Below are 27038 nucleotides of genomic sequence, written 5' to 3'. Positions count from 1 at the left end.
TCCGGATGGGGCACTCAGTGCCCAAGCAGACTCCCTCAGTGCATGTGCTGGGGCAGCAATGTGCTAATATTCATCCTTACACAGATCCACACAGTGTGGCAACTATGCACTCCCTGGAGGTGGCAGGGCCTTGACCAGCTGCTCCCCACTGGCTATTCAGGTTATCCAGTCAATATATCTAAAACATCACAGAGGCACATTTCAGAGTGGACCAGAATACCGAAAAAAATGCAAACATTCATTAAATAAATAAAGGCTAGTGGGGTAAAGGGGTTAAGATGGGTCGAGATGGGGGTGTGGTGGCGTTATGAGGGTAACAAAGCAGGATTTGCCCCCCGCCCCAAATAAAAAAAAAGAAAATTCTGTGTTTTTCAGTATTTTGTCCACGATGAAATTTACCACTCTGTAATTGTGGTGGGTAAGATCACATGTAACCGATATTCAGCCCGGTGTTGCCTTTCCCTCAGTTCCACTCACAGCGTAAAAGCTGCACGAAGTGCGACACAGCAAGAACTGCCATGTGAATTTGATAACTCGGCAGTTTTCCAGCAGAGTATGGTATTATGGCTTGGCTTCCACCCAGGGTGCTTCTGCACAGCCACATTCTCCCATTGCGTCAGGGCGACACTGCTTCATCCAACCCCCTAAACAATACCCTTGACAACCTAGTGCCTGAGGACATCCGGGGGCTTAGTCTGTCACCGGAAACGATGACAGTGTGGAGGACAGCGAGGAAATCATGACCCCGAAGCAAATGTGCCAGCAATTGAACACGGTTCTGCTACTGGTGCATGGAAAAGGCATTTCACCCACTGCAAATGCCATTGATCAACATCCTCTCGCGCGGAGCCAAGGCAGACAACAAAATGGAGGATGGTGATCCTAAATAAAGAGTCTCGGAGGCGTTGCTGGGAGGCGGGGGCGCTGAGGGGGTATAGCCCCGGGTCTTTGTGTTGTAGCCCCGGATAGAAGCTCAGGTGCTACAACCCAAAGTCTAGCTGGCCCCGTGTCCCGGCAGTCCTAACATTAGCCCCTGATCTTTTCCAGACCTAGCAACCCCCCTCACTCTGGGTGGGTAAATGGCGCCTTTATGGTCTCTCCATGCTGCACCCCCAGGTTCCTCCGGGGGTTTAAATGCTGCCTCAGGCTTGTTGGTGCACAAACCAATTGGAGACGTTGCTTCGAGAGATCTGACGAACGTTATGTAGGGAAACTTATATTTTGGGGCAGTCCTGTCTGTGTGCAGAGTCGGGAATGCGTACATCACCAGCGTAGGGCCTCAAAGCGCTGAGCCTTGGATCTGTAGCAGCAAATTATGACTCCGCCCAGCTCTGTGTGTTTAGAGGACCCCCTTCTGACTTTTCATATGGGCAATCCGGGGCTCTACAGTCATGCTTCTTGTGGATTTTCACCTCTAAGAAGTATTTCCTGACTGTTGGATTGTACATAGCCCGGGGCTCCCGTCATGCAAGCCTTGCCCACCCTGTCCCTGAAAGGAACGCACGGACACAGGTTCTGCTTTGTCAGGCTCCCGGCGCGCCCTACCCTCGTGCGAGACCACCCACTTTATTTAAACTGCGTGTGACGGCTCAACACTGCCGTCACACACCATGTGACCACATCACACTGACCAGTGTTCTTTCCAAATCTGGAAGTGGGGCGGTCACACTGCAACCTCAATGTTAGAGGGACATACATTTGGCACAGAGCACAAACCAAATGTGTGCTTCAAAACCTTTGGCCAAGATTTCCAGTAGTGGATGGATAAAATCCTTTGTCCGAGAGTCATCCTTCCCCCGAAGGCATGCATGCCCACTTAGTCAGAGCCGGCGCTGGGCATGTGACCTGCACTTGACCCCACACTCTAGGGGCCTTGCGCAGAGGCTGGCCTTCTTTCTTGGCCCGACGTCCTTTCATCGCAGGATGTTTTTTCACTGAGTTTTTTACCATGATTTTTTTGCCGAAAAAACTCATCACATTTTTTTGAGGGGGGTCGGAAAAATATATTTATTGGATGTGGGTGTTCGGGGATATATAAAAAATTAAAGGGGGTGGATGGGGTTAGGGGGAACCCCCCCAAAAATAAAATAATAAACGTTTTTTCATAAAGAAATCCACAGTAAAAAAGCCAGCGAATGACATGGAACCTCTTTCTTCTGGTGTGCTCATAGTGGCTTGCCTGGGCCTGCTCTGTTCAGGTTAGTCATAACATACACGGTTCAGGTGCAGGTGGCATGGGGAATGGTGCAGTAACACAGACCGGCCACTCTGCCCCGGCACACAGGTCTCCAGCAAGCAGTGTGGCGGGTGGTAACATCACTTGCTAAGGCAGAAACAATTCTGGATGATTCTCTCCCCAGCAGTCCATTTGTTGTGATAGCAACTCCTGTACTCGGCGGCTCCTTGATTTGGGTCTGGGGTGCGGTGCAAGTTGCCCAGTGAGTCGTGGGTCCGTTCTTGCCAGAAGAAAGCAACGGGCACTGGCTGGATGAGGGGCCTGCCCTGCCACCTATTTAGGCCTGGACTAGCTCAGGCTGCCTGGTCGGTGCCTGATGTGGAGTGTCCACGGAGGCTATTCAGGCTGCATCAGCAAGTAGGTGGTATTGGTAAATTAATCTTGCGAAACCTACCCATTATCCCATCAACTGCCTCTTCTCTGTTTCTCCATGTCACCTCCCTTCTCCCCATTCCCCCGTGTGACAGCCTCTCCCCCACCACTCCCACTAGCCGCTTCTGCCCCATGTCTCCAACTTCTTCTTACCCTCCCCCTTCTGCCTGTGTTATCTTCCCTTTCTCCCCATGTCTCAAGCTCTCTCTGACCCATGTCTCCACCTGCCCCTTTGGCCCTTCTTCTCTATTATGATATGATAGGTTATTTATAACGCGCTTAATACCCAGAGGTTTCTAAGCGCGGACACGGGGATCGAACCTGTGTTGCTCCGTGTCATCTCACTTCCAAGGCACGTTGCCCCTGAGCTATCCTGTTCTGCTGTCACCTGTTACTTCCCATTGCACATCCTCTTGCCCAGCCATGTACTTGTCCATTCGCCCCCATGTCGCCAACCTGTTCTTCCCCTCTGCGTTCTCCCCGTGTTCCATCCCTGCTCCACCCGTATCATCTACCCCTTCTTCGGTGTCACAGACTCTCTCTGACCCATGACACCAACAGCGCCTTCTGCCCCTGTGACCTGCCCCTTCGGCTCCTTTCTCCTGTCACCTTGCAGGTAAGTAACCTTTTCTTTGGGGGTTACTATTGAATGTAATAACCACCCAAAGTCAACACTCAAAAAACTCCAATCTAAATCCCTAATATTTGCCTCACAAATGAGGAAAATTGACGCCAAATATGGAAAGGCCTCTTGTTCACTTTTACAAAGCAAAGCTTGTGCCCATTCTGGTGCTGAAACCAGGTTGCCAAAAATTGAATGGCAAAAAGTTGAAGCCCATCTATGGAAACATGCCTTAAACATGCCCAGACGAGAACCAATCCAAGCCTTGCAGGAGCACGTGGATTGGAAAGTACTACTCTTATTCAATAAGGTGTCAACCCGTCCACGTAGCTCCATTTTTGAGACACTTTGTGAATTAAAAAATCAACACACATGCACAGTTTTAAACAATTGGAGGACAACAAGTATTAATCATATTAATCAGGTTGGACATTAACGAACAAGATCTGGGCGATGCGCCTCTCAGAGCCAACATAATATTGACCCAAAGGGACTGGATTAATACGAGGACTGAAAATGTGAACTATTAACTGTTGCGAGAAAAGGAGGAGCTCTAGAATTTCTAGATCACTGCGCCTTTCCACAGTGTTACCTGTTGCATCCTGCAGCAGATGAGTAGTTCCAAAAAAGACGGGGCCCTAACGTCTTAATTGAAGTTCAAATTGGGTTAGGTTGGGGAACTAAACTCTAACCAAGCACTGGAACCTTATGAATCGAGGGTCTTATGAGAAATGAGAGCCGAGTCTTGGGTCGTGGTTGGTTTGTGAGTGCTTTTATTAGCCACTTGTGCCGACACGTGTTTCAACCCAACAGGCGTCTTTTTCAAGGCTGTGGTGATCGTGCAGTGTTGTGATATTGTATCGGTTTAGTTTGCCTGAGATCATTTCTTTCCAGCGCCAAAGTATAAAGAAATGATCTCAGGCAAACCAAACCAGAACAAACCAATTTGGACAGTTTGAGCGCTGTCTTTCTGAGATCCATGTGCAGGCGGCAGGCCACACGGAGAAGAAGCTGAAAATAAGAATAAACTAGCGCAAGACCCGCAGATCCAGCCGGCTTGTGATAGTGTATGATGCAACAATGCCTATGTGAAGGGGCCCAAGAGAACATGTCACACATTGTAGGAGTGGGACAGTTGTGAGTGGAGTGGCAGTGAGCGTGACCAAAAAAGAGGGTGACACGCTGTGATCACATCAGGAGGTGATAGTATAATGCAGCATGTTGCACACAGTCACAAAGGGGAGACACAGAGATGGCAAGGATAAGAGCGAGTGCGTCTGGTGTGTGTTGGCATTGCATGAGCAGAGCAAGGGAGGAAGGACAAGGGAGAAAAGGAAAGAGGGAGAATCAGGTAGGTGAGTTAGGAATGGAATCGGAAAAGGGAACCTGGGCTAATGCGCACAGTGCTTGGATCCATAAGTAAGAGTTAAGTCGTACGTGTATCAAATTGTAGGTGGTAGTAATAGTGAGCTGGATAACAAGGGCTCGGCTGAATAACCTGTGGGGTTGCATGAGAAAATGGGTGCGGATGAGGAATTTGCCAGCTCAGGAATCAAGTAACCAAAGCCGGAAGTGTTATCGGATTAGATGCAGGGGCACAACCAAAGCAGAGTAGTGCATTTGTCCCGGCACTAGGGGGCCTGACTGGGTGGGAGGTTGTAGTGAGACGCTGCGTGCGAGTGTGGAAGAATTCCCATTTCCGCAGTGGAGAAACTTTGCTGAAAATGTTGGGGGGGACATGACCTCTGAAGAAAAGGTGCCCCATTCAAATGAAAGCGGACAAAATAGTGTGCCATGAAAGTTGGGGGGACAAACACCCCCGTCACCCCCTAAAATTACGCCCATGCCTGTCCAGTGGATGCGAGAAGCGGGGCTGGGTGGCAGTGTCGCTGCGAGGAACAAAGGCACGAGAAGTGCATACCCCGGGAAGGTGGGCAGTACCTGCATACCTGCCTAACCTCCGGGTTTTCCCCAGAGACTCCAGGTTTTTTGCCTCTTTTTTTCTGCGGGGAAGACCCTGGAGTCGCTGGGTTTTTCGGGTCCCTTCCAATCCTCCAGCCAATTGGCTACAAAAGTCAGCTGCCGGTTGCCAATCAGCTGGAGGTGTGGGCGGGACCAAGAAGAATGCAGACTGGAGCAAAGTAAACGCGGTAATACTGCTGGATTGAAAACAGTATTACCGTGTTTATTTTGCTTAAGCTTTCATTCTTTTTGGCCAGTTTGTATTATGTTTTAGTTGCCCTGGCGACTTAAACATGAGACAAACTGTCCAAAAAGAATTAAAGCTTTAGGGGTGTTGTTAGGTCTGGAAAAGATCACGTTTCGGGGCTAGCTATAGCCTTTTGGTTGTAGTCCCTGAGCTTCTATCCGGGGGTATAGGCCCCCCCCCTCACTCCCCCCCACCATGTTCATGTGGAGTTCCATGATACTTGAAAGGAGCACATTCTAAGGTTAAAAAAAAAACAAGTTAAAGGCAAGGTTGGTGGGGTTAATGGAGCGTGCTGAAGGTCCAGTATGGAATGATGTCAATGGTAAACCCAGGGTATCGAGCTGAAACCATGGTTGATGTTTCGTGCCTCATGAGGCAGGGCCTATCTTAGTCTGTGGTGTGCAGCGGGATTCCTGTGTGGAAATGTGTGACCCTGCGCATGAGTGAGGCTGGGTAGTGGGAGAGTGGAAGGTGTGATAGCCCAGCACTGGGAGATGCATGAAACAGGGGTGAGGCCGGATGGGTGACCCAAGGTTGTTTGGTGCGCTTGGTGCCGGCGAGCAAAAGCCAAGGTGAAAAAGAATATCGTGGTGATCGCGGAGGTTGCCAGTTGGGGAGTGGAGGGAGGGACACATGCGTAAGTGACGTTTGGTGGGGGCGAGGGGGGCTGAGCTGCGTCAGCTGGCAGGGTTAGTGCAATGTGCCTTAAACACAGGTAATGGGGAAAGAGAAAAGCATGATTCATAAAGACACATTTGGCTCATGCTCAGTGTTAAGACCTTTGCTGACACTTCTGTATTTGCATATGAGTCTGGCTTCTTGGTGTCTCAGTCTCAGCTCAAAGTGACCTCCTATGGTGTCACATTTGACTTTCTCGGGACCAATGGAGCAAATGTCCCTTTTGTTATCAAGCGGGTGCTTCTCTTACCAGTGTGCTGCCAGTGGGTATCTGCTGTCCTGGGAGCTGAGTAGGCTAAAGTGTTCACATATTCTCGTCCTGAGTTCTCTTATTGTGCTTCCAATGTACATAGGTTTGCAGACACAAATGATTACAGAGACCACAAAGGTACTTTTGCAATTAATCAAGTGCTCTTTCTGATGAGTGTGAGTGTCACTGAATACCACTGATTTCGCATTCTGCATTCTGCATGTGGGCACATGGAGCATGTCCCACATTTGTAGAAGCCAGCGGAGTGCGCAGTGGAGAGCCAATGCTGGCTCCTCTGTTGGAGTGGCACCATATAGGATGGACTTAGTAGTGTTCTCAGGGTTGGTGCTTTTGTGATGGGCATTTGGGGTCTCGCAATTCATTTCTGAACATCCTCATCAATTCAGAGCAGGTGCCAATGTTTGTTAAGGATGAGCTGTACTTTGAAACTGTCCTGACTGTACTGTGTTATGTATTTTATAGGCTCATCCCCAAGTGCGCTCTTTGCTTTGGTGGTGAGAAGGGCCAACATGTCTATCAATAAAGCAGATTTAATAGCCCTTTCTGTAGTTGTTGCTTTGTAGCATCTGTTGATGAATCTTTCTTCAAGGAGTCTGCATTCAGCTACATACGCAGTGTCATTTCTGCAGTTCTTTTTGCCGCGGATGGATTTGCCTTTGGGTATGTTCTCAATGACCAATTTCCTGTGACAGCTAGTGGCAAAAAAGGACTCAATTGACTTCAGTGCGTTTTCTGAAAGTTGAGGTGTGTAGTCCCTCGGTATCTGCAGTGATTCTTATGTCTAGGAAGTCAATAGTGTGTTGGCTTTGTGTCCCTGTTAGTTCTATGCCAAATTAATTAGTGTTCAGATATTCTTTGAAAGAGTGAAGCAGGTTTAATGTTCCGGACCAAACCATAATGACATCATCAATGTACCGATACCATTCATGGGATGTGGCAGTAGAAGTCCCTGTTGGTAAAAGCAAAGACCTGTTCAAAATGATGCATGAACAGGTTGGCTACTGAAGGTGCATACGTTGCGCCTACTGCAATTCCCTTGGTTTGGTGGTAGCATGTGCCATCAAAGAGGAAAACGTTGTTTGTGAGGGAGAATTCCAAGAGTTCTTTTGTCATCTCCAGATGTGAGAAGAAAGATGCAGATGCCTCATTCTATGTATACTCAAGTGCTCTCAGTGCCCGCATGTGGTCAATCGAGGTATGCAAGGCTTTTACATCCAAAGTCACTAGAAGGAAGCTGCGTTTCCATTCAATTGATTGTAGGATGAGTAGAGTGTGCATTGCGTCCCTCAAGTAGGATGGGATCTTTGGTACTTCTGTCTTGATGGCATTGTTGATGAATTGGGCAATTGGTTCTGTCACCCATCCAATGGCACTTAGAATTGGTCTACCTTTTGGGATTAGCGTTAAGTGCTTATGAACCTTTGGTAAAAAGTCGATAGTTTGCATTCATGGTTGATCCGATTTAAGGAAGTTAAAATCCTCGTTGGTCAGAAGTCCTCGTTTGTGCCATTTCTTGGTTAGCTCTTTGGCTTGTATTCTACTAATGCTTGTAGGGTTGGTGCCAAAGTTTCATAACACTCTGGTGTTTCTAAGTGTGTCTTAGCCATTGCAATGTAGTCCGTCCTGTTTAGAATGACTGTGTTACCGCCTTTGTCTGCTTCCTTAATGATGATGTCGAGATTTTTCAAGGCTTCAATTCTTCAACGTTAAGGTTTTTCTTGCTTCTGTTCCTGGACTTGTTGCCATTGTCTTCAAGGTTGTGCAAGTCTTGTGTTACAGGTTTATGATAAACCTCAATGCCGTTGTCGACTTGGAAGTTAGGTGTAAAATTGGATCTTTTTCTCAATTCAAGAATTTGCATGCATTGTTCCTCAATGTCTAGGTCCTGAAGGATATTTCGTTTTGTGGAGGTGTGCGATCAAGGTTGGCAAGGTGAACATCGCTGATCGGTTGTTTCAATAGTATGTCTTTTTTCCATTGTATTTGCTTGGCTAATAATTTCTTTTGTTTCAGTTTTCTGTTGTATTTGAAGAGATCAGTGTGAGCTTCCATAAGGTTGGTAGAGTTAGTAGGTGCAAAGGACAAACCTTTGTTCAACATGGCTTCCTCAAAGGTTGATAGTTAGTAGCTGGAGATATTGAGAACCAGGTTCAATTGTGTGGTTCCCTCTGCTTTAGCTGTGTGCGTGATCTTGTCAATCTGAGCGCCCCTTTGGCTTCTGAGTTTGTGTTTCTTACATCGTCCTCTCTTGCCTCTGGTTGTCATCTGTTCATTGCTGTATCTACTTCTAGGGGATCCTGGAAATGTACGTGTTATGTGCTGTTCCTGCAGTTGCCTTTCTTGTTCCTTTTTGATTTGTTCTAAAAAAAAGTAGATCCGGTCAGGTCCTTGGTGTGAGGTGCTATAATATGTTTCTCTGATGTTTTGTTTGGTGCTGTGGTCGCTCTTTGCTCCATGATAACCGCGGTGTCATTCTCCAGATCCGAGCTCGCAGGTGAGATGTTCGGTGTGCTTTCTCTTGAGGCACTTTGGTAGTGGTCATCAAATTCTGGCTGAAACGTAAGTGCTCTCTCATCTCTGGAAAATGTTCTGCATTTCCTTAGTTTCACATCATCCTGGTGTAGTCTTCAGATCTCATACATGGTTTTGTAGTTCTTGGCCTTGGTGCTTATTGGTGCATTCAAAGCTTCTATTTCCTGTTTGATTGTATCTATGTCAGCTGTAATTCTATTGCGTTCTCTGTCTTTGTGTTCAATTAGTAGTTCAAGCATGATTTTGGACCCTGTGACTAAGTGTTCTTCCCATTTGCCAGCAAGGTCAGCATCATCCGGATTATTGAAGTCTGGGAAGATGATTATCCTTAAACATCTCGGAAATTCTATCTTGCTCAATGTATGATTGTAGCGTAAACCGCTCCCAGAATGTATTAATTTCTTTCATGCACAGTCTTTTAAGTTTGATACATTTTTGCCTAAGAGTTACAGGTTTATTAGATCTTGGCGGAAAGGCATGGATGGTTGATCCTCGTGGGGTGAATAATGATTTATTGTTGTCATTCCTTGATAGGAGATATCCAGTCATGTTTGAAGATCAATTTTGTACTGAGCTGCGCTGATCTTATTCCAAGATTACAAGGAGAAAAGGAGGAGCTATGGGATTTGTAGATCACTGCGTTACTTGATCCCGCTACATAGCGCCTGCCTGCGCCTGCCCCCTGAACTGGCAAATTCCTCATCCGCACCGATTTTCTCATGCAACCCCACAGGTTATTCAGCCGAGCCCTTGTTATTGAGCTCACAATTACTACCACCTACAATTTGATACACGTAAGACTTAACTCTTACTTATGGATCCAAGCACTGTGCGCATTAGCCCAGGTTCCCGTTTCCAGTTCCATTCCTAACTCACCTGCCACATTCTTCCTCTTTCCTTTTCTCCCTTGTCCTTCCTCACTTGCTCTGCTCCTTGCTCTGCTCATGCAATGCCAACACACACCAGACACACACGCTCTTATCCTTGGCATCTTCACGTCTCCCCTTTGTGACTGTGTGCAACATGCTGCATTATACTATCACCTCCTGATGTGATCACAGCGTGTCAACCTGTTCTGTTCATTAACTCTTTTTTGGTCATGCCCACTGCCACGCATGGCAACGTGTTTACATGCCACTGTTTTTGACACTATTTGTGGATCCACTCACAATTTTCACACACCTGCAACGTGTAACATGTTCACTTGGGCCCCTTCACATGGGCGTTGTTGCATCATACACTATCACAACACTGCACGATCATCACAGCCTTGAAAAAGACCCCTTTTGAGTTGACACACGTGTCGGCACAAGTGGCTAATAAAAGCACTTACAAACCAACCACTATGCAAGACTCGGCTCTCATTTATCATAAGAGCCTTGATTCATAAGGTCAGAGTTTAGTTCCCCAACCTAACCCTAATTGAAAAATAACTGGGAGACATACCGATGTATTTAAGGAAATCTTCAATCAGGCACTGGAGGCGTAAGTTCCTCAGACTAAAAATGAATTTCTGCCCTACTCGAGAAATAAGCGGTATAAGAAATAAGCTTTTAGTTCAGGACATATTCTGTCACTTTTGTGTAGAGACTACTGAAATAGAAGCTATTCCACACCTAGTAATGCATTTTTCTCCCCCTCAAATTTAAGCAAACTCTTTATTTTGAGAAATGTTTAAATAGATTTCGGCACATGCCACACAAACGATTTGGCGTACAATTATAAGTGGTGACTCTTTGACTATCTATTGCAGTAATGAAATGTATAGAAATCGTTCAAAATTATGAGAATGTATTAAGGATGAATTTAATTATTTCGACAAGTGCTCGCCTTGGAAGCAAGACGACACGAAGCAACACAGGTTCGATCCCCGGGTCCACGCTTAGATACCTCTGGGTATTAAGGGTGTTATAAATACGCAACTAAGACATATTCATGTAACACCGCCTCAATGCCCCCGGGCTGTGTGAGCGCTTTAAAAATGCAAATAAATAAATCAAATAAATCTGGAAAAATGTATTTTAATATGTACATTTGTTGATATTATATGTGATATTTGTTTTATGTTTGTATATTATGAAGGTTTTTATTGACACAAATAAATAAATACTATTTTTTTAAAAGTAGCCTTTTCTTCAGAAGATATCACTTCACTTGATGTCATTTCCTGTGATGTCATCCTATGCATATTAAGGGACACTCCGTTTGCCTTACTTTGTTCCACACATTATTGTTAGCTTTTCAATGGCCTACACTACTGGAAGGCAGTGTTTAAGTGGTGACGTGGGCCACGCCTTCTGAAAGCGGTACTCCGCGGACACTAGCTCCAGAGCAGTTGCATAGCCTGGGAAAGCAGTCTTATGGAACAATGGTGGCTGAAGTCCTTTCCAATCCTAAGACCTTTTCATTTCCATTCTCCCAAATAAGCTGCTTTGCAATCGCTACAGAGGTTAGTGGAAAGGGGCGGGGCATAGGAGTAAGTAACATGTGCTCACCGTAGCAACTACTTTATTTCTAGTCCATAGTCCCCTTTCTGCCATTCATTCTGTCCTCCCTCCGTCCCACTAATTAAAGTGCATGTATTTCATGCTGGTCAAAGATCTGACTCTTGCATCCGGGAGCTTGCGCGAGGGAAGTACAATGCCCGGGGTTTGATTGTGTGTTTGCTCGGGCGCCGTGTTTCACACGACTGCTGCTACGCAACATGCTGCGGTGGTGTTCCTAGGTCTGGTATGGTATGACCACCCCTAGCAACGCCTCTACTGCGGTCCAGTCCCCTTTTCAAGCACAGCATCGCAGGTGACTGGAGGAAAGGGGACTATGGTCCAGGAGTACAGTCTTCATTGTAGTGATGAGATCGGGTAGGGGTTGAGATGGGGTGGGGACAGCTTTCGAGGGGTAGAAGCTGTGGGAGTGAGAGGATCCAGCCCAAACCGTGTATACCTCTTTGGTCGGGTGATTCAGAGTATCCAGGCAGCCCACCTCAGGCTGCCGGTTGATTGGCTGGTAGGGATGCACGGTTCTGCACATGGTGCTTTACGGGCAAGGCAATTGGTGTGAAACGGTGGCATTTATAGTCATTTTACATGCCACGCAGCATGTATCTGGCCTCTTGAGAGTTTTGACAGCAACTGAGTCAAGAGCCACGCATGAATGCCTTTGCGGCTGCCCATTGCAAATAGGGCCGCTGCCAAGACCGGTTGCAACGCCCTTTCAGCAGTAGTACATCACAGAACACAGTATTCAGAAGTTGTAAAGGTCCCATGTGATGTCAACGAATCAAAAAATAACGAAAACCTTTATAAAGGAAAAATATCGATTTTTTTGTTTTGTTTTTCAATTTGGGGGTCCCTCCCAAACCCCCTGTTTCCCCAGCTTTATTACCCCACTGCTTTTAACCCCTGACCCCACCCCATATATACTTTTAACAAAACATTCAGTCGTGTTTCGTTATTTGTGGTTGGTTCTGAAAGTGTCGATACCAACACTGAGGGCGGGACCATAGCCACATAAGGAGGACACGCCTGCCCTCTGGCTGTGGCAGCAGAGCCAGTGTTCTTGCGCCCGCTCTTGCGCTGTAGAAGGCGCTGCCCCCCACTGGGGGGCCTTCTCAGACTGTGCTTTCAGGTGGGTGCGCACACGTGTGCTGTCCGTGTTCACGAGATGGCCAGCGTCACGTGTCCGGGGAAAGGGGGGCAGGCAAGTAGCCATCCCAGTGTTCAGGACGGTCACATGAAACATACACACACACACCTCAAGACAAGGATTTCACTTTATTTTTCACACGGGATTTTGGATTTTAGAATCAGAAAAAGACTTCCTGAGCAACAACCAAAGGAGGCAAAACTTGAGAAGTACAGCTGTGCTCCATGTTGTATGAGAATATTACTATATTTGTGCGCCTATGCTTGCGTGCCTGTGTGATGGATTGTGTGCATTCATGTCCATTGACGATGTACATGTGTGTGATAGTGTACGTGTGTGTGTAGGATTGTTTGTATGTGCAGTAAGGTGCATCTGCCTTTCTGTACTGCATCTTTGAGAGGCTTTGTGTAAATGTGTCAGTGTGTGTATTTTGTGTGATGTGTGTCAATTAATTTATATTTATCTGTGCAGTTTGTTTAAATGAATGTAAATGCGTGTCTCTGCTAGGTGCATACAAAGACAGCCTGTCGATGTATGTACGTGTGAGTATGTGTGTGTATATTGGTCACTGGTGTACCTGTAGGTGTGAGTGTGCGTGTGTATATTGTTCACTGGTGTACCTGTAGGTGTGAGTGTGATTGTTCACTGGTGTACCTGTAGGTGTGAGTGTGCGTGTGATTGTTCACTGGTGTACCTGTAGGTGTGAGTGTGCGTGTGTATATTGTTCACTGGTGTACCTGTAGGTGTGAGTGTGATTGTTCACTGGTGTACATGTAGATGTGAGTGTGATTGTTCACTGGTGTACCGGTAGGTGTGAGTGTGCGTGTGTATATTGTTCACTGGTGTACCTGTAGGTGTGAGTGTGATTGTTCACTGGTGTACCGGTAGGTGTGAGTGTGCGTGTGTATATTGTTCACTGGTGTACCTGTAGGTGTGAGTGTGCGTGTGTATATTGTTCACTGGTGTACCTGTAGGTGTGAGTGTGATTGTTCACTGGTGTACCTGTAGGTGTGAGTGTGCGTGTGATTGTTCACTGGTGTACCTGTAGGTGTGAGTGTGCGTGTGTATATTGTTCACTGGTGTACCTGTAGGTGTGAGTGTGCGTGTGATTGTTCACTGGTGTACCTGTAGGTGTGAGTGTGCGTGTGATTGTTCACTGGTGTACCTGTAGGTGTGAGTGTGCGTGTGATTGTTCACTGGTATACCTGTAGGTGTGAGTGTGCGTGTGTATATTGTTCACTGGTGTACCTGTAGGTGTGAGTGTGCGTGTGTATATTGTTCACTGGTGTACCTGTAGGTGTGAGCGTGTATGTTGGTCTGCACACATATGGTTTGTCTAGGTATGTGCCCCTGTGTGTATGTGTGTTTCTGTGCCTCTGTCTGTATATGGGTGTATTTCTAAGGGTTGCGTGGTACCTGGGTGTTTCAGGGCCTTTTGGTGTGTGCTTGTATAAGTGTATCTACATACAATTATATAAGCACAAGCACGAAGTGTCTGTGTGCTGTGTATATGTGTCTCTAGGTTTCTGTAGTTGTGTTGGTATGTTGTAGGCATGTAATTATGAAAGAAGGTCTGCACTTGTGAGTTGTTTACATGGATGTCAGATTGTGTCATGTCTGCACCCAATGGATGTGTCTGTTCTGTTGCTTGTATGTCTCCCGGTGTAGCAGGAGTGTGTTACCGTGTAAGTCTATGAGTGTGTTACTGTGTAAATGTGCATGAAAGTCTATGAGGGTGTGTGTCAGCGTGTATGTCTCTGTGCTGCAGTTTGGAAGGCTGTCTCCTTTGTGGGGCCATTCATTGTAATTGTGGGGCCCCCTACCTAGTCTACCTAGCTGGATTTCTCTTTTACATTCATCTTGGAAACCAACCCAACCCCTCCAGTTACCCAGGTGTGCCCAGCGTGGAGCGCTGCCAGTCTGCATGGGGTGCCGCCTAGAGCGGGTTGGCTTTTCTGCCCCATTTTGTGAGGCCTTCCTGCACTTGGGGGGAGTACCCTGTTTTGACCTTAGTAGTCTTCCTGGTGATTCGGGGGACTGGAGTTTGAGATAAAGGTCCTGTGATGTCCATGCTAGGCTGTGGGGTGGGATCTGGAATGGAGGTGCTGGCCCCCTGTATGTGAGGCCCCCATACAGTGCCTGTGGATGAGCAAACCATTAGGATAACTTAGCAGTGTTGTATTATGAACAGTGGCGCATTGGGCTGGATTATAATGCCAGCATATTAAGTCTCACACTATGGAGGTCCAGGCTGAGCTCGGCCAGTGAATTCCTAATGGCTTAAGGTAGATCCCCAGGCTGAGCCCAGCCATGGCAGTCCATGTGAAACGCCATCATTAGCTTTATGATTTGCAGTGTAATTGTGCGCTCCCAGTGGAGTCCAGATCACACATTGTGGTCCCTCACCATAAGCGCAACAGCTGCAGTCCAACTCTCTCCTTTTGGTAGACCTCACATAACACACTGTGGGGCCGAGCTCCTCCGCCGCATTATGCTGAGGTCAGCAGATTCAGTCTAGGCCCCCTCCTTTTCAGACCCCAGGCTGAACTCAGAAAGCGTGATCCAAGTCCTGCATCGTGGGAACACAAGCTGATCATAGCATGTGCAGGCTACGTTCGCACGGTGCTGTCCCAGGCTGAGTTCCGTAGGGGCAGTACAATCCTTACATTGTGGAGATGCACGCTGTGCTCAGCAGCACCAGCCCACATTTTGCATTGCTCAATAGTTGTAGTCTGTCACCATCCCACATTGTAGACAGTGCTCAGCAGGTCCGTCCCGGTCTCTCACCGTGGGATCCGCGAGTGAAGCTTGGCAAGTGCAAAGAAAATCTTATATTGTGGGGCCCTCAGAGTGACGTTAACCTGTGCAATCTGTCACTCAGCCCCTCACTGGTTTTTCTGGATGTTGTGGGTGCACCAGTCTGAGCACACCAGGCGCGGTCTCCTTTTGTCAAATAACGTTTGTCACCAGGTTGACGCCAACTATCAGTTTGTCAGACATTGTGTGGCCCCAGTTTGAATTTACTAGGTCCTGGGGACCTCGGCGGGGATCAATGCAGCCGGCCCATCCCTCCGTCAGATGCTGTTGGGTGAAAGACTGACCTCAGAAGGTGCAATGAAACACTCAAGGGTGACACCAGCAGACTCACACCCTCCTGGCTCCAGGTGCACTGCGTCCAGGTGCTGATCTGCACGCCCAGTCCCTCCCTGTGCCAGGTGTTTGGGGCCCAAGCAGCTCTTAACTAACAGGTTTTATGGAGCCCCTAGCGGTGCTATGAAAGTATTCCATCTCACTGCCAGGCGCCGCAGAGCCTAGGTTTGTGCCTAGCAAGAGCAGACCGCCCCTATGTCTGAGTGATGTTGTGGAGCTCCAATCTGAACTCAGCAAATCCGGGTGGGTCCCCAGGCTAAACTCGGCAGGTGTAGTGCAGGTTACAAATGATGAGGCCCCAGGCTGTCCATCGTCACAGCCCAGACACTGTGGGCCTCGTGGCTGACCTCTGCATGTGGCGTCTATCTTAGGTCAGATATTGTGTGGCCCAAGGCTGAGCACAGAGAAGGCCGCTCGATGTTTCCGTAGCAAGAGGCGTATTTTCTCATCATCTGAATCGGGGTCCAGGGGCCTATTGTATTCATCGTCCTCATTCTCTGAAGCCGTTCGTTCCCCGGCAACTCCGTAGGCATGCTGCGTCGAAGACGAGGGCTCCAACGCACTTTTCTTCCGCCATTTTGTCCTCCGATTCTGGAACCAAACCTGCAATGCAAAACAGATGGTTACATTCTAAGAGACAACACGGACTCATACATTTATCATTTTCTAGGGGCTAGGGTCCTTCTTTCTACAGCCTATGCTGTCAGGGCATCATCTCCACGACATCACTGTTTTATTGGCTGCACGCATGTCTGTGGTGCTCCCCAAACTTGTTCTGCCCACTAGGAATGCCTCGCCTGAGATCAGATCTTCAACATATTTCTGGGGCACAAAGCTAAGGGCACTATGCAGTGTTTAGTGACTCATGCATTAGCAGTCTACACTGACGTGCGGGCCCTGTGCTTGTGCTTCAGCACTGCTAACACACACTGGGATCCTGTGCGTCAGCACCTCCCGCTAACATGTGGACCAAAGGCATCAGCACTGCTCACACACACTGGGATCCTGTGCGTCAGCACATCCCGCTAACATGTGGACCAAAGGCCTCAGCACTGCTCACACACACTGGGATCCTGTGTATCAGCACCTCCCGCTAACATGTGGACCAAAGGCATCAGCACCGCTCACCTACACTGGGATCCAGTGCATCAGCACCTCCCGCTAACATGTGGACCAAAGGCATCAGCACTGCTCACACACACTGGGATCCTGTGCGTCAGCACATCCCGCTAACATGTGGACCAAAGGCCTCAGCACTGCTCACACACACTGGGATCCTGTGTATCAGCACCTCCCGCTAACATGTGGACCAAAGGCATCAGCACCGCTCACCTACACTGGGATCCAGTGCATCAGCACCTCCCGCTAACATGTGGACCAAAGGCATCAGCACTGCTCACACACACTGGGATCCTGTGCGTCAGCACATCCCGCTAACATGTGGACCAAAGGCCTCAGCACTGCTCACACACACTGGGATCCTGTGTATCAGCACCTCCCGCTAACATGTGGACCAAAGGCATCAGCACCGCTCACCTACACTGGGATCCAGTGCATCAGCACCTCCCGCTAACATGTGGACCAAAGGCATCAGCACTGCTCACACACACTGGGATCCTGTGCGTCAGCACCTCCCGCTAACATGTGGACCAAAGGCATCAGCACCGCTCACCTACACTGGGATCCAGTGCATCAGCACCTCCCACTAACATGTGGACCAAAGGCCTCAGCACTGCTCACACACACTGGGATCCAGTGCATCAGCACCTCCCGCTAACATGTGGACCAAAGGCATCAGCACTGCTCACACACACTGGGATCCTGTGCGTCAGCACCTCCCGCTAACATGTGGACCAAAGGCATCAGCACTGCTCACACACACTGGGATCCTGTGCGTCAGCACATCCCGCTAACATGTGGACCAAAGGCCTCAGCACTGCTCACACACACTGGGATCCTGTGCGTCAGCACCTCCCGCTAACATGTGGACCAAAGGCATCAGCACCGCTCACCTACACTGGGATCCAGTGCATCAGCACCTCCCGCTAACATGTGGACCAAAGGCATCAGCACCGCTCACACACACTGGGATCCTGTGCGTCAGCACCTCCCGCTAACATGTGGACCAAAGGCATCAGCACTGCTCACACACACTGGGATCCTGTGCGTCAGCACATCCCGCTAACATGTGGACCAAAGGCCTCAGCACTGCTCACACACACTGGGATCCTGTGCGTCAGCACCTCCCGCTAACATGTGGACCAAAGGCATCAGCACCGCTCACCTACACTGGGATCCAGTGCATCAGCACCTCCCGCTAACATGTGGACCAAAGGCATCAGCACTGCTCACACACACTGGGATCCTGTGCGTCAGCACCTCCCGCTAACATGTGGACCAAAGGCATCAGCACCGCTCACCTACACTGGGATCCTGTGCGTCAGCACCTCCCGCTAACATGTGGACCAAAGGCATCAGCACCGCTCACCTACACTGGGATCCAGTGCATCAGCACCTCCCACTAACATGTGGACCAAAGGCATCAGCACCGCTCACCTACACTGGGATCCAGTGCATCAGCACCTCCCGCTAACATGTGGACCAAAGGCATCAGCACTGCTCACACACACTGGGATCCTGTGCGTCAGCACCTCCCGCTAACATGTGGACCAAAGGCATCAGCACCGCTCACCTACACTGGGATCCAGTGCATCAGCACCTCCCACTAACATGTGGACCAAAGGCCTCAGCACTGCTCACACACACTGGGATCCTGTGCGTCAGCACCTCCCGCTAACATGTGGACCAAAGGCATCAGCACTGCTCACACACACTGGGATCCTGTGCGTCAGCACCTCCCGCTAACATGTGGACCAAAGGCATCAGCACCGCTCACCTACACTGGGATCCTGTGTGTCAGCACCTCCCGCTAACATGTGGACCAAAGGCCTCAGCACTGCTCACCCACACTGGGATCCTGTGTATCAGCACCTCCCACTAACATGTGGACCAAAGGCCTGAGCACCGCTCACACACTGGGATCCAGTGCATCAGCACCTCCCACTAACATGTGGACCAAAGGCCTCAGCACTGCTCACACACACTGGGATCCTGTGTATCAGCACCTCCCACTAACATGTGGACCAAAGGCCTGAGCACCGCTCACACACTGGGATCCAGTGCATCAGCACCTCCCACTAACATGTGGACCAAAGGCCTGAGCACCGCTCACACACTGGGATCCAGTGCATCAGCACCTCCCGCTAACATGTGGACGAAAGGCCTCAGCACTGCTCACTGGCATGAAGTCCTGCGATTGGGCTTTGGTCCCAGATCTAAAGGCCCATATAACAGCACTACTCACTTGTATGTGTGCCTTGGCATTCTCGGGCCCTGTGTAGCCTGTTTTCCATCATGGGATCCTAAGTATCTTTGTTAGGGCAAGTTTTGTGAAAAATGAAATGAGCAGCAAGCCTAGTGTGCATTATGCATTCAGTGGTTCACGCATGCACCCGTTTTATCACCCACATATTTGGCAAATATAAAGCTCTCATAGAAACGTTGGAATGGGCTGAATCCACAGCAGCAAGACTCCTCCTCCTTAGGAGGAAAAGGCCCATCTCACGGGCTAAGGCAGGGGCTCAGTTTGTTTCACATGGATGTTTCATCGCTACACACCCACAGGGACTCGGAGATCAAGTAACACCGCTCTCTTCCGTCTTCCCGACTTCTAGAGGAGAAGACAGGGAGGATGGTCTATCTCGGTGCGCGCTGCTGACCTATGGAATTTCCTACCCACACATCTCGGAATAGAAACGAATCACTAGACAGGCGGGAAACAGCTAAAAATGTGGCTCTTCAAATAAAAGGAACTATATATAGGACAGGCAAGCCGGACTAGCACGGCGGTCCCTGCCCGGCTTCCACACATCTCAGTCTCTTAAAGCTTACAGCCGGCCACATGCTCGCGCAAACACGAAGCAAGTCTGCTGAAACCAAGCAAACATGCCATGAACACTCCTACGACATCACAGAACTCTGAACCCGCTTGCCCTCCAACCAATGGGCCGCTCACTAATTATTCATGGCTAAACCTACCAAATGTTATGCCTCTCGGCTGGCCCAATATATGCAGGTTCATACCCCACTCACTGCTCTGCAATTCACCCACTAATATTCACCCTGACTCTGGGACCGCACTAACAGCCAACACACCTCCTAACTTGCTTGTCCAGGTTAACAGTAGAATCCCATACTCAGCACACATGTAGCGGGTGCTTCCGTTCTGCATTCACCAACAGAACAGTCTTTCTGCTCGTCGTCTCTCCCGCTATCCCACTAACATGAGCCCAACCACCTCTTTTGCAGAGTCACTTACAGCGGGGCCAACATTATTGGCGAGAGGGCACTTAACAAGGCCACTTTACCTTCCAGTACCTTCCCTACACGCTCTTTCATCTTATGCAAAGCGCAGTGGAGCCCACGCTGGTGTTATGCGTCCTATTTCCCTTTCGCTTCGGGGTATTTCAAAAGAGTATATTAGAAGTGTAGCAGACTCTCCATCTTGGAACGATACTCAGAAAATAATTCATATAGTTATTCTAGGTGTTGATGAAGCGCTTTGCTGAGTAGAATAAGTCTAACATTACAGTTATGACTAAACTATGTATTGGAAGAGATTAGAAATAAAGACAGTTCATACTGTTAGTACATTTCATTTCCTTTTTCTGTTTATTTTAAATGCTGCTTTTGCAATAAAACACAAACCTCCTCTACTCAAGAAGATATCTAATGTGTCTGCCTGGTCACGCAGCTGTCAGCAACTGCTGGGTTTGCACGACTCTCGGCCAGAGACGGAGAGTGAGACAGAGAAAGAAACAGTGAGACAGAGAGTGTGAGAGAGAGAGAGAGAGATAGAGAGAGAGAGAGAGAGAGAGAGAGAGAGAGAGAGAGAGAGAACTAGAGAGAGCACTAGACTGGTGTATGATACCTTAGAGACTATATTCCTCTACGGCTTCTCTCCCAATCTTTTCGCTCCAGTCCCACTGAGGACCCCACAACCTCAGGGCGATGCGTTGCCCCTGGAGCGCAAGTCTTAAGTCCATAGAAACTCCTAATAGTTGTATGCGAGCTTGTGCCACAAACCACAGCACAACACGAGTGGCCAAACGCATCCCTGAGGCAGGTGTAGCCTGGGAACCACAAGTGGCCCTGGAAATGTGATTTCACATTATGCTGAGAGAGCACCCCTCCTGAGTAGAGTTTGGGGTGTTTTCCACACAAGTAAATTTGAAAACGGGCCCAAATAGTGCATTTTAGAACACACCTGTCCCTATAGGGATTAAAAGGTCGTTCATACACACGAAAAAGAGTGCCATAAACCGTTTGTTAAGAGTGATGAAAAACATTCTGGACGATTCATAATAAATGATTTGCTTCAGGTAGGTGTGGGGGGTGGGGACAGACGAAAGGGAGGAGCTGGGGTGATTGGAAGAGAGGTACAGAAAACCAGTGTAGCCAGACAAGGCCAGTCCACTGCTAACCTGATGTAGGTTGCAGCGCTAACATGTAGTAGTATGATATAATATGATAGGTTATTTAATACGCACTTAATACCCAGAGGTTTCTAAGCGCGGACCCAGGGATCGAACCTGTAGTGCTCCGTATCATCTTGCTTCCAAGGCGAGCACGTTGCCGCTGAGCTATCCTCCCAAAACACTATGCGCCCCATCACGAGTTCGGCTGCAGTGGGAGATCATCCGCCATTTTGGAATACCACATGTTACCACTTCACCATCCTGGAGCGGCCCAGCTCACTGCGCTCATTTAACTGCATTTAGTGAAACGCCTGTTTCTCTGCATTTTTATTTGTCCGATTTTTAGGGTGGTGAGGGAGTTGTTGCAATAAAACGTGCACCCTAGGCACAATTTGGGGCATTTAAAAGCGCAAATTCAAATGTCCTCTTCTCCCCCCATCCCCTGTTTTTGTGGCTATTCGCAAGTAAGGGGGCGTTTCTGTGCATTTTAAAGCGTATCCGTAGCCACAAAGCAATGCATCCTCAGAGTCCGACGCATGTTTGGAACAGGTGCAGGGAGACGTGCATCGCAACGCAGGGGCTTTTCCTGACCCTTTCATGCACTGAACCGCTGCTGTCGCGCTTGCATTTCTCGCCCTCAAACAGGGGTAGAAATGTTTGTTTTTGTTTCCATGTGAAAGTGACGCCCTGTCAGCGCCCATCACTGTGAAATGTGCTTGTGCTGGGAGTGTGGCATACATTAGTGTCGGGAGCGCACTCGACGTTAATGTATGCAAAGGGGGCGGGGCAGCGCATTATTTGCGCTGCTGTTCAGCCCCTCCTGAAATGTGCAGTCTCCTTTGAGAATAAGGCGACCTCCGCATGCCGCAAACAGCTGCAAATGAAGAAGGAGCGTCCCATGCACTTTTTTAATTTGTGCTTGTTTTTAGGAATTGACCCCGTAATGCTTAGTTAAAAAAACCAGGCTCATGTATGGCACTGTGTGAAAACTGCATCGCAACATTGGACAATGCTATATGCACCAACAGGGCGCAACTCTAGGAAGGGGACAATGATATTGCAGAGTGCGTGTCATTTCATGAAGCTTCGCCTTCACAGAAACATTGGTGTCTATCCCCCTTTGCGTGAGGACAGGCCACACCCGAGCACATTTGTTCAAAAGGGGCAGCTTCACAGTTGAGAAAAGCAACAGCCAATCACATCAGATGAGTTGGATAGGCGTTCGATACAGTTGACAATTGAGGACTTCAATCAATGAAAAGCAAAGGAGAAAAGATTGAGCGGAAGGGAGGCTCAGAGAGAGAGTTGAGAAGAAAGCCTGACACTTGGCCCAGGGAAAACCTGGAGGCCAGGATGCTGACAAGACTTTCACCGGGCTGACCTGAGCTGCATAACCTGTTGTGTGTCGCCCCTTTAACTGGGGCGTGTTGCCCCTTTAAGAATATGAGTCATGACTCGTGCCAATAAAAGGGGCCTCTGCATGCACGTGCAGGTACTGCATGTTGGGGGTCGCCGGCCATGGTCATCCGGCGGGCGCCCCTGGGCGCTATCTCTGCTAGCGCCGTGCAGTCCCACTAGGTGTGGGGGTGGGGGCCTGCCATGGACATCCGGCATGGCCCCGGGTGCCAGGGCCTCTGGCACCCTGGCGTGGGGTCACAGCCTGCCAGGCCTCTGACCGAGGGGACCTCGACTGCCATCCTGGCATGCGAGTCCCTCAGTGTCTGGGCGTGCAGACCTGCGCCTCCACCTGTAGGCCTGGGGCCTACATGGATAATGAGACACGGACTCAGTCGTTCCTCTTTGGGAGTCTGCAGCCGCTCTATCTCACGTGCCTGCAGGAGCTCCTTTTATTAGCTTGGGCCATGACACAGTCATGGCCCCTCTTAAAGGGGCGACACACGTGGGAGGAACACATCCCCTTAAAGGGGCAATGCACATTGGGAGGGTCACCCGTAACACTCCTCCTTTTTCATAACAAACAAACAAACGTGGCTGAACATGCTTGCGTCCCACTGGTTACAGAGCGACAAACTACTTCTTGCTTCAGACCGTGCCAAAATAACCACATACTAAGCTATGACACGGCCACATGCATAAATACCTCAACATAATAACAAACATCACCCCAAACACTTCTAGACCTGCTACGTGGGGAAACAGTCGCGGGGTGAGCTGCCGGTGGAATGTAGGCATTTCCCCACAGTTTACAAAACCCTTTATTAACCTGGGGTTAGAACCTGCAACCATTAACAAAACACCATGTTCTGCGGCTGGCGCTAGGTACGCCTCTTATAGGCGGGGCCACCGCTTCACCTTATGGCTCACTACGGAGACCACTCTAAGCATGTTACTAATATACAGGTCTACAGCGGCAATGCACCGGATCACAGAGTCCTCTTTACGCCAAAACACACAGGATTACAGGGTCCTCTTTAAGCAATTGCAGGGCCGCCGGATACCAGTTCGTCTTCTACTACCAGCGTCTGTTCAGGAGTCACTTCCCGGGTCCAGGTCCAGGGAAGGTACAGTTCATGGCCGGCAAAGCCGCACCTGGCGGGTGCCAGGGGCCACCTCGGCGTAGTTCCCTGCTGTTCAGCGCGGAGGGACTCCGGTCACGGGCGTCCACGCTTCTCCACAGGAGGTGGGTGGGGCACAGTGCTGTTCCTCGGGCACGGGGTGACAGGACATCACTTGCCCCCTCTCCGGTGATGTTCCCCAGTCCAGAGCGTCTCCCCCCCCCCATTAGGAGTGCAAGAGGGCGCACAAGCACTCATTCTGAGCTGCAACCCACTTCAGACTGATGTCCTGACTCCTGGGGTTGTGGTCCAGGGCTGCCTGGTTCGCTGGTCAGACACACGTATTCCGAACTCGGGGGTCCTGCAGGTATCTCCCCTCCCCCAAAACCGCGCTTAGCCTGGTCCTTCGATGGCGTAGCATGCAGGGTGTCCTTGGTGACCCGCAGTTGGGGGCCACCAGTGTGGCTCGTGTTCTGCTGGCACCAGGCCGGGAGACGACCACCTCTCTGCTGGTCGGCCTGCCATTTTTCCTTTTTTATTTTTTTTTTTTTTTGTTGTTGTGCACCTGTCCTTGTCTGGCTGGCAACGCTGGGCTGGACTGGCGTCGCCGGTGTGTGGTGAGAGCCACCCTCCTGGACCATCTGACAGCACCTAGCGCCCCCTCCTCAGAGTTGGGGCCCCACACTTTGTTAAGCCCTGCGGTACCCAGAATGCTGGATGTCCTGGTACTCCTGACTGCGATCCGTGCGGGCGCGAGGTGAGAGTCCCACGGTGGCCCTGGGGAGGCCATGGTTGGTGCTGGGTCGATGCCATACCTCACTTGCTCAGGGCGTTCATTGGTGCACAGAGTCATCCGTCCATTCCGTGCAGCACTCTGGGCACTGCACTAGTGATGAGGTACATGATGTGCGGAGTGCAGCACGCTGAGGTGCACTGTGCTTGGAGCAATGCTGTAGCGCTGGTGGGTCAATTCTGCCCTGCGGCCAGTGTCGACATGGCATATGTGATCACTCACATTCCTCTGCATTGAATGGACTCATCCGACCTGCCCAGTGCACCGCTTCTTCATGGGAGTGGCAGGGTCACCCGTGTTTGCTGGTCAGACCCCATGGTGGTTGGGCTCAGGGGACCGGTAGATACCCCCCCCAAACCCACGTTGGCCTGGTCCTTTGACCTGATGGCACGCCAGGTGATGTTGGCAGGCAGGCATGGCCACCAACTCCTTGGTCCTCAGATGGTCTAATAGGGGACCTTCGTGGCAGGGTGTCGAGGCCACTTGCGGGGCCGGCAGGTGTCTTCCATGTTAGGGTTTCCTGTTTCCCCCATGGCACTGCCATTCAGGTGCACAGTGCACAGGGCTTGGGATGCAGAAATGTTGCAGCTCAGGGTTCTGATGAGCATAAGGTGTAAGTCCCCTGTTCAACACAGCGCGGCTCGTGTTGCGCACCGCCGCGCTCACTCAACCAGTTGCTCCCTATTGTGCCCCAGGTCACTTCTTCAGGCAGGAGCGCGCACGCCAATGGTAGTGGGACACACGTGACAGGGCGATGCTGATGCTGTGGCGCTGAGAGTGGAATGGGCAGCCACATGTTTCTTGTTCAGCACCTCTTGTATGGAGGCATGGAGTACTCACTTGTCGGCAAAGGGCCCTTTTATTTTCCCAGAATCCGGCGCCAGAGCGCTTCTGCAAGTCAGCGCCTCCAGGCCTGGGGTCCTCTTGAGCTCCCTGCGGTGCAGGTTGCAGCCCGGTTGTCGGAGCTCGCCTCCTGCACCGCTGCAAGCGCAAGCTGGGTCCTCCCGCTGCCCATCAACCGGGATAGTTGGGGGCGGGCACTCAACCCCAGGGCATCTCGCGGCAGGCTGGCCGAGGTGGGGCAGGTGGGCGCTCCACTGCGGCACTCGGCCGCCCTGACACTTGCGGGGGCGGGCACTCCAGTCTCACTGCTTCGGCTGGGGGCCAGTCTTTTCTTCCCACTGGACGTTGTTTTTTTTCCTCTTTTATTTTCCTGCAACGTTGTTTTTTTTCCTCTTTTATTTTCCTGCATAGCGCCGCGGGACGGGACGTGGGCTGGATCCTCCCGGGCCGCACAAGCACCCTCCTTGCAGAGGGCCGCAGCCCGGGGCAATACATCTCTCCTCCCGGCGGGAGGTCAGGACACCGCCGCAGCTGCATCGGCACCACCGCCACCTCCTCCCACGGCGGCGGATGCCTCAGGGTGTTACAGGCTGTCCCCGTCCCTCTACACGACGGGGCAGCCGCCTCACCTCTTTCCTCATTTACTTTTTGTGTGGCAGCGGATGCTCGCCAGCTCTCCCTCAGGGGTGCGCCGTTCCCACAGCGGTGTTTCTCCTTGGGAGGGCGCACACCCCTCCTCATATTTCGGGCGGCAGGTGCTGCCTTTAAGGCGTGGTGAGTGCCGCTGTCCAGGCACATACAGCTGCCGCAGAACCACTGCCTCGGCGCTCCGCACCGGAGCATTTCATGTTTTTTTTTTATTTATTTATTTATTTTTCTTGCTCCGCACTGTTGTTGCGGCCGCTGCCGCTTACTTGCTTGCTCCCGACTGGAGCAGCATCCGCAGTCGCCGGGGCGGGATGACAACGGGGTTTGGGGGAGATTACGCGCCGGGGCCACAGCACGTCACAGCGGCCCAGCACAGCGGACGCCGCAGGGGTTCGCCATCGGCCCCTCCTTTCGCGGCGGACACCGCTCATTGCTTTTCCGGGGGGGGCACACACACAATCATCCTCCCCACGGCAGGGGTGCCGGGGATAATCCGCAGCGTGACCCACCCCGGCGGGTGGTGTACATCCTCTCTTCCTGAAGCAACGAACGTCGCAGGAGCAGCAAACATCGCAGGGGTGCCGCCATGCTCCGATCCCGGCCGCACGAGCACCCCCCTTACTGAAGGCCGCGGCCGGGGCGCAGCACGCAATGGCTCTCCTGCACTTTCCACCACGGCAACGAATCGCCGCTCCTCCTCCATCATCCTCTTTGCGGCGGAACACCGCGGGGTGAATGCCTCATCGCGGGGAGGCCCGGGCCTACACCACGGTGGTGAGGCGCAGGCCACGCCGGACCACGATGGGGTCGGACGTTCCTCCCCCCCCACCACTCACTGGCAGCATGGGGGGGCCACGTGGACTCGTCCTTGTCGCCATTGTTGGGGGTCGCCGGCCATGGTCATCCGGCGGGCGCCCCTGGGCGCTATCTCTGCTAGCGCCGTGCAGTCCCACTAGGTGTGGGGGCCTGCCATGGACATCCGGCAT

At 50.6% G+C, this 27038-nt stretch overlaps 2 protein-coding genes across 2 annotated transcripts in view; one reads left to right on the top strand and one right to left on the bottom strand.

The window, feature by feature from the left end:
• The window catches only part of LOC138491262 (inositol polyphosphate-5-phosphatase A-like), a 705879-nt gene that overhangs the window by 567976 nt on the left and 110865 nt on the right, over positions 1-27038 (top strand). The window lies entirely within an intron of this gene.
• NKX6-3 (NK6 homeobox 3) overlaps positions 15809-27038 on the bottom strand; it is an 87393-nt gene continuing 76163 nt past the window's right edge. Inside the window, exon 3 of the mRNA XM_069617679.1 lies at positions 15809-16318. Coding sequence (XP_069473780.1) covers positions 16088-16318 — 231 coding nt within the window. The 3' untranslated portion in view covers positions 15809-16087. The remainder of the gene's footprint in view (positions 16319-27038) is intronic.

The sequence above is a fragment of the Ambystoma mexicanum genome, chromosome 10 (genome assembly GCF_040938575.1).
Source record: "Ambystoma mexicanum isolate Mex_15411 chromosome 10, UKY_AmexF1_1, whole genome shotgun sequence".
NCBI classification, from domain to species: Eukaryota; Metazoa; Chordata; class Amphibia; order Caudata; family Ambystomatidae; genus Ambystoma; species Ambystoma mexicanum.
This window is presented reverse-complemented; position numbering and strand designations above follow the sequence as displayed.